Source organism: Zingiber officinale, chromosome 4A (genome assembly GCF_018446385.1).
Source record: "Zingiber officinale cultivar Zhangliang chromosome 4A, Zo_v1.1, whole genome shotgun sequence".
NCBI classification, from domain to species: Eukaryota; Viridiplantae; Streptophyta; class Magnoliopsida; order Zingiberales; family Zingiberaceae; genus Zingiber; species Zingiber officinale.
In genome coordinates, this window is record NC_055992.1 from 134,992,190 (window position 1) to 134,999,588 (window position 7,399).

Genomic DNA, 7,399 nt, shown 5'->3' on the forward strand with positions numbered 1-7,399 from the left:
ATGTGGTCAGGTTTAGTTGCACAGTGTTTTTCAAAATTTAGTTGCTGATCAGAATCTTTTTCTTCTTATTTTCTCTATCAAAGAATGAAGATGCCCTGTCAAGAAACACAGACCCCAGCCAAGTAGCATCCATCAAAGAAGCTGACAAGTACTGCAAGACAATTTTGATGAAGTTAACACGTAGTTTTGGCTGCATGAAGGGTAGTGTTTTGGTGCTTGTGCTGGGAATTGGTCTCTTTTTCACTCTTTCACCGAATGTCGAGTTAATTAACTGGGAGAACATCAATTGGGAGAAATTTCAGGTGTTGTTCAGTTCTCTCCAATCCTCTTAGAACAACTTGGAGTTTAACCAAATTTTACCAACAAAGGAGATAGGTCAAGAAAGGATATGATGGCGCTAAATTCAAAGATAATAATAAGTTTGGTTTTTCACCTCAGCTATATAACTATCTGAAATTGCTCTGGTGTTCGTCGTTGCAGCAAGCTGCTCCTACTGCTATTTGCTTTCCATCCCACCAATGTTACGCAAGTATGATTTTCATCTTGTTTTGTTTGGAAACCGTTACTACATTTCTGATCAGGTACTCGATTGCATGTCAAATTCATCTTCATATTGAAACTTGTGTCTCAGAAATTTAAAGCATGTTCAAAGTTTTATGTGCTAATTAAGGAATATATATTCAATGTTAGCATTTGTTTATATATTGGAATATGTGGAAGTCGTTAGCAATGAACCTGGATGTATGAAGACATTCACAAATGTAGAATGCCTTAAAGCACATATCAAAACTTCTCACCTTTATGTTGATTGTGTGATTTGTGGAACAAAACAGCTGAAGAAGAATATTAAACGACATGAACACATGCATGAAGCAAGTGAGGTGACTGAGAGGACAAAATGTAACTTTGAAGGTTGTGAACGCACCTTTTCTAATGTAAGACCTGAATTTTGTGTAGTTATCAATTTTCTGTCTCTCAGGCAGTCAAAGCTTAATTGCTATTTGGAGGCAATCTAGTAGCACTTTTTCAGTTAATAGGATGAGGTTAAAATCATGACCAAATAAAACCATAATATGTTTGCATCCCAATTTGTGCGCCATCAGGAATTTGGTTAGGACATTGTTCGAAGATTAACCTCTTTGCAAGAGACTAAGACATGCTGAAACTGTTATTGAGGTTGATTTTCCTGTATTAGAAGTAGTTCTTAAACTAGGAGACAAGTATTGAATATGAATGGATCAAAGGTAAAGATCATGGAGATGTCTAATTTGAGCCTTTTTAACAGAAGCTTAAAACACCTAGGCAAAGACAATTATCAGATATGAACGGATCAAAGGTAATTTGAGCTTTTTTTAACAGAGGTTTGAAGTGTGTACACTACAACAAAAATAGCTTTTCGCAGCTTGTTATTAACAGCGCATATTAAAAGCACGCCGTTAATAGTATTATTAACAGCGTGCATATTGATGCGCGCTGTTAATAGTATAAACTTAAAGAAGGAAAAAAATTATGTCTAGATATTAACGGCGCACATTAAAAGTATGTCGTTAATACTATAAATATTTAATAACAATAACGGCATGCAAAAATAGGCACACTACGAATACTTTTTAAAATTATTAACGGCATGCAGCATGCTGCAATTAGTTTAAAAATAATAATAAAAAAAAATTATTATTTACAACCATGATTAAAAGGAATGTGTTTTGACCAAGCATGCTTTGACCAACATTAATTTTTTTTAAAATTATAGTTTAAAAGAAAGTTATCTTTAAAAAAATTAAATTAAACAAAAATATGTAAATAATAAAAAAAATACATCCAACCCCAAAAGCCGATCAATAATAAACGTGGTTAAAAAAATAAGTAAAGAAAAACTTAAAGTAAGTAATTAAATAAAAATGCAATAAGTAAAAAAACATAATTAAAATTAAAAAAACACTAGGTTAAAAACATAAACCGGATCAAACCCGCCGAAGTCATCGCCGCTTCCTCTCCCACTACAGGAAAATTGATCTATTGTGACATTATCTTAATGACACTTATTTCTAAGTGTCATAATAAATACCTTATAATGACATTTATCTAAGAATAACAAAAAATAAAATAAAATATCATGTTAGATCCTTTATCTTGACATTTCTAATAAATGTCATTATTAATCCATTAATAATTAGTTTATTGTATTAATAATTAGCCTTAGCAAAAATCTAAACCCTCGTCCGCACTTGTCACACCCTCCGCACTTTTCCCTACGACGCCGAAAAACTTCTCACGCTGCACATCTGGTTTTCGCACATTGCTGAAGTTCTTTCTCAAGCCAGCATGCCATCGCATTTCTTTCTCACATCACACGCCGTGTAAGATATCGAAAAATTTAAATAATAAGGTTATTTGGAAAATAGCCTTATACATTTTTTCCGAAATTTTTAGAAATTTTCTGGAAAATTTTCGGAGCTCGTACGACGGGTTTTGAGGGGACGAATTGATGGCACAGATAAAGCCTGTTTGGGATACCCATTTAAATGAGGAAATGTTTTATTTATATAATCCTTTTTCCTTATTTTCTTTCCCAAACACTGAACCTCTCTTCCCCAACCCCTAGCGACCCCGACTTCCCTCTCCTCTGTTCTCTCTCGCGGATGATCGACGCCGACGGGAGCAAGGCTTCAGCTCCGGCGATCTTTTCTCTACCGGTATCGACCCTTAAGCTCAGATTCAGCCGAAGCCCTTCTCCTTCTCACTCTGATCTCTCTCTTCTCTCACGCGGAAGATCCGACGCACCTGACGCCGACATAGGGCGACTGCTTTCCGACGATCTGGGCCTCTTCGCGTCGCCTGAGGACCATCTCCGGATTCTTGAAGGTGCTAACACTGTCCAAGCTCTTCCGATGGAGCGATCCCTTCCTCGGCCGGTTCTTACGCGTGAACAGCGATGGCTAGGTGGCTAGGGCATGGTGGAGGGCTTGGTTTTGGTTGTTTCCGACCGATTTACCCTTCATTTCCTCCTTCTTGAGCTTTTCACATAACGATCCGTGGCTCCTCAAAGTGGATCGGATTGGGCGATACCTTCTGGAGACAACTGATTGAGGTAAGCTTAGGTCTTCTTCTCTGTTACCGATCCTCATCTTCTTTTCGGTTGAATTAGGTTACATATTTGGAGATGTTGGTATCAGGGAGGTGTTTCTTGAGCTGTCGGGCAGAGGCTAGAAGGATGGTTAATTGATCAGTGATCTCCCTGCTTGACTTCCTGTTGTGATCCGATTGATTCCAATGAGGTTGAGTGTTGTGGTGGATCAACAAGCACGACTGTGAGGTGAGGTTTTGTGTACTGTTGGTGTTCTTGGTTCTGCTCTACTTGTTCCAGCATCAACAGTAGCTGTGATTTGAGGTAAGGTGTAGGAATTAGGGTTAATTGGATTACTAGATCAGTTAGTATGATTGGTATATCATTAGTTGATACATGTTGTAATTAATTGTTGATTGTGTGTAGATTTATTTAGTTTAGAATGAATCTAATAGATAAGAGTTCATCTCCTCTTAGGTTTGTGTATATCCTAATTCTCTCATGTTTCTACCTCTTTTTCTAACAATTAGGATAAGAGTTCTATGATAGAGTTCTAGGTTTTCCATTCTTTATTTTCTTCTTCTTTTTTTTAAAATTTCTTTTTTGTTTTGTTCTATGATAGAGTTCTAGGTTTAGTATGTATATTATCTTGATGACATATTAAACGTTTTCTTTCAACTTAGGTTCCTGCAATCTCTATGATTCATTTGCAATCTAGTTTATTGAACTATCTCTCTTATAACAATAGCAAATCTGTTTGGCACAGGCCGAAGAATAATCATATTTATATACTGTTATCCATAAAAAAAAAATTAACTTTGTGGCAATTACATGATGGAAGGGCATAATACCAAGGAAAAACTTTGTCAGTTACCTTTACCTATTAAAATATAATGATAGGTTTTTTCAAGTTTTGTAATTACAAGTTTTGTAATTACAAGTTTTGTAAAACTTGTATGAATAATACATGATATTTATTTGTTTAAAATATAATGACGTAGGAATCAATTTTTTATATGTGATTTTCTTTCTTGGTAATCAAAAAGTTAACTTGCATGTTTGATTGTTTTCCGCACAATAGTGTTTGGTCTTGCATTGTGATGGCGTCTGAGTGTTGGCTTGGTCTCTGTTGGCTTGCTACATATCTAGAAAGCTCCTTGATTTGTGCTAAGGTAGTTCTTCTCAACGGCATATCTGAGATGGAACTTCCATGCTACTTGCTTTTCCGAGTTTGATTTGCTGCTACAAGATCGGAAAGATATTATGTAGTTGTTGTTCCTTCTGGTCGAACAGTTTCACTTTCCTGTCTTAGTTTCTTGTATGTTCTTTGTTAAATAATTACATGGATTTAATTCTTATCGGTAACAGTTGAAGCGTATCCAATTTGGATTTTCCAGCTCAAAATATCAGTAGATTTGTTGTGGTAGTGCCTTATAAATTGTGTTGTTAAATTAGATTGCAAGTTGTGGCATTTGTAGTGGTGTTGGGAATGAATTTGGCAGCAACAGTGATATCAATATTGGTGCCAACAAAAGTGGTGATTTTGGTCATATTTCTCAGGTAATTAAAATTATATATTTTTTTAACCATAAATTTGTTATAATTGCTAGACATGATTGAATTAATAATCTTGTATTGTTTATTTATAGTCAAATTTGAAGAATGTGAGTCATGGAGATATCCCTATTAATGCTAAATGTAAGCTGCTTCATTGGTGTATTGATGAACTAGTTGTTGCTGAAGGTCGGATTGCATCCACAGATCCAAATACAAAAGTGCATCACGTCATTCTTGGTGGATCATGTTGGAAAGTTTGGGTTGACAAGGTTTTGGTAGAAAAAGTGGACCTAATTCGACCAAATGATGAAATGCAGTTTTTGGATGATGCAATAGGAAGTACGGTCACATGGTTATCTAAATTATAGTACTTGTCTGATTGATACATATTCTACTTGTTTGTGATGATTGGATTTTAATCGAAGTTTGTAATAGCTACTCTTGGATCTTAAAACTGTTTTTTGGTATAATGAAATGACTTTTATTAATTGTGTGTGGATTGGGTTTGTATTTAATTTATCGTGAAATGTTTATTATTTGTTTTAGCATAATGAAATTATTTTGTTTTATATTCATTAGACTATCCGCGGCACGCATTGCGTGCTGCGGAAAATGGTATCCAAAGTGCAAAATGCACGCCGCGGAAATTACTATCCGCGGCATGCATTGCGTGCCGCGGATATTATTTCCGCGGCATGCATTGCGTGCCGTGGATACTATTATCTACGGCGTGCATTGCATGCTGCGGATATTATTTTTTATTTCGCAGAAAATACAATCCATAGCGTGTAATGCATGCTGCGGATAGTCTTTTCCGCGGTGCGGAATGCGCGCCGCGGATAGTATTTTCTGCAACGCGCAATGCGTGCCGCGAATAATATAGGACTTTCAACAGCTTTCAACTGCGCAGCATGCAATGTGCGCTGCGGAAAGTGAATTTGCGCGCTGCGAAAAATAATTTTTATTGTAGTGGTAGGCAGTTAAAATAGATGTTCAAATGGCCTTTTACCACATTCATTATTAATTGCATAAATGCACACTTGTTGATAAGGACAATTTATTGGAAGATCACCCTTTTTTTCTTCTCATATGCATCACTTAATTTATTTCTGGATAAGCAATCAATCTTCTATTTAGTAACTATAAAGTATAGTTTTTGCGCCTTGCAGGTATCAAATCTCAGACAGCACATAAAAGCAGTCCATCAAAATCTTCGTCCATTTGCATGTAGATTTTCTGAATGTGGGAAGAAATTTCCCTACAAGCATGTCAGGGATAACCATGAAAAATCTGGTGTGCACAGTTACATTCAAGTAAGTGTTTAGTCTAAGATTTATCTACTAGACTTGACATGGTGATCTGAAATGTTAGCAAATTCAATTTTGAATTTTTGTTTGAATCTGAACAAATATTTAATCTAGGTTTGCATGAATTCTGAGTTGCTTTGAGCTTCTTGTTGCAGGGTGACTTCCTAGAAATCGACGAGCAGTGGCAGTCACGGCCACGAGGTGGACGGAAAAGAAAGTGTCCTTCTATCGGATCTTTCTGCAGGAAGAGGATTGTTTCACCTGAGCAAGCATCAACGCTTATGTACAATGTTCTCCGGAACATGATGCAAGCAGAGTTTTGCTGGTGGGACGAAATAGAACAGGTGATTGTTTTTGTGCAAGCAGAGTTTCGTTTTCCCTTCTACCCAACTCTTTTCCTTGCTTCTAATTTGAGTTTTGTGCAAGCAGAGTTTTGCTTCTAATTTAAGCATTCAAATTAGTTATCTTGTTATCTGGTACTCTTACTACTTTTTCAACTATGATTTTTTGTCTTGGTTTACTAATATATTATTTATGTGTTTTTACAGTTTACAAATCTCAAGTACTCCAGAGTTGAAATTGATGAAGTGCGGTTCGAGTGGGCTGAATGCATGCTAGATTACATTTGAAGTGCGGTTCTACCTTGATGTGTTAAAAGAATGTTCTACCTTGATTTTGATATCTATTAGCTAGCTTTTGATGTAAAAAGAATGTTTGGCTATTTTATGGATATTGTTGTAAGAAGATTATTTATATAATTTGTGAATATTTGTGTATTTTATGGATATTATTGCATGAAGAATATTTGTATAATTTATGAATATTTGTGTATTTTTTTTATTATCGGTTTTTCATTGTTTCGGAAATCAAATTTGTTCTGTTAAAAAATATACATATTACATCGGTTTTCCACCGCTGCAAAACTGGTGTTATTAACTAATATTACATCGGTCATTTACCGCTGCCAAAACTGGTGTTATTAACATACAATATTACATCGGTTTTACACCGTTGATAAAACGGTGTTGTTAAGTGATACTACACCGGTTAATAACCGATTCAAAGACCGATGTCGTTAAGTGATACTACACCGGTTTTAACCCGATGTCTAAAATGACAGACTTTTAACATCGGCTTCATAGACATCGGTCGAAAATGAAATAGACACCGGTGGAAAACCGATGTCTATGAAGGTTTTTGTTGTAGTGACGTCGCAGATCCCTTGACCAAGGCTTTGGCACAGAGAAAGCATGATGGTCACACTAGGTCATTGGGGCTTAGAGCCTACACAGATTGGCACTAGGGCTAGTGGGAGATTGTTAGTTAGAGCCTTAGAGACAATCATTTGATGATTGTTGTATGGACTCATTGTATCATATTCTTGTATATTAATAAAGGCATTTGTTTTGGTTATTATACTTACTTGTATTGGTGCCAAATAACTAAGTATAATAACATCCTTGAGTAG

The 7,399-nt window shown here is 35.8% G+C and overlaps 1 protein-coding gene across 1 annotated transcript; it reads left to right on the forward strand.

Annotated features, from left to right (window-relative positions):
- The first annotated feature begins 683 nt into the window (after window positions 1-683).
- On the forward strand, window positions 684-6,374 carry LOC121972815 (transcription factor IIIA-like). Its single transcript, XM_042524443.1, has 3 exons — window positions 684-935; window positions 5,794-5,937; window positions 6,087-6,374. The coding sequence occupies exons 1-3, from the start codon at window positions 684-686 to the stop codon at window positions 6,372-6,374; spliced, it is 684 nt and encodes a 227-aa protein (XP_042380377.1).
- Window positions 6,375-7,399: the final 1,025 nt, after the last annotated feature.

Coding starts and splice junctions, on each gene's coding strand:
- LOC121972815 (XM_042524443.1), top strand. CDS start 684: ATGTTAGCATTTGTTTATATATTGGAATATGTGGAAGTCGTTAGCAAT. Junction 936..5,793: donor GTGAACGCACCTTTTCTAAT/GTAAGACCTGAA, acceptor TGCGCCTTGCAG/GTATCAAATCTCAGACAGCA. Junction 5,938..6,086: donor GTGTGCACAGTTACATTCAA/GTAAGTGTTTAG, acceptor TTCTTGTTGCAG/GGTGACTTCCTAGAAATCGA.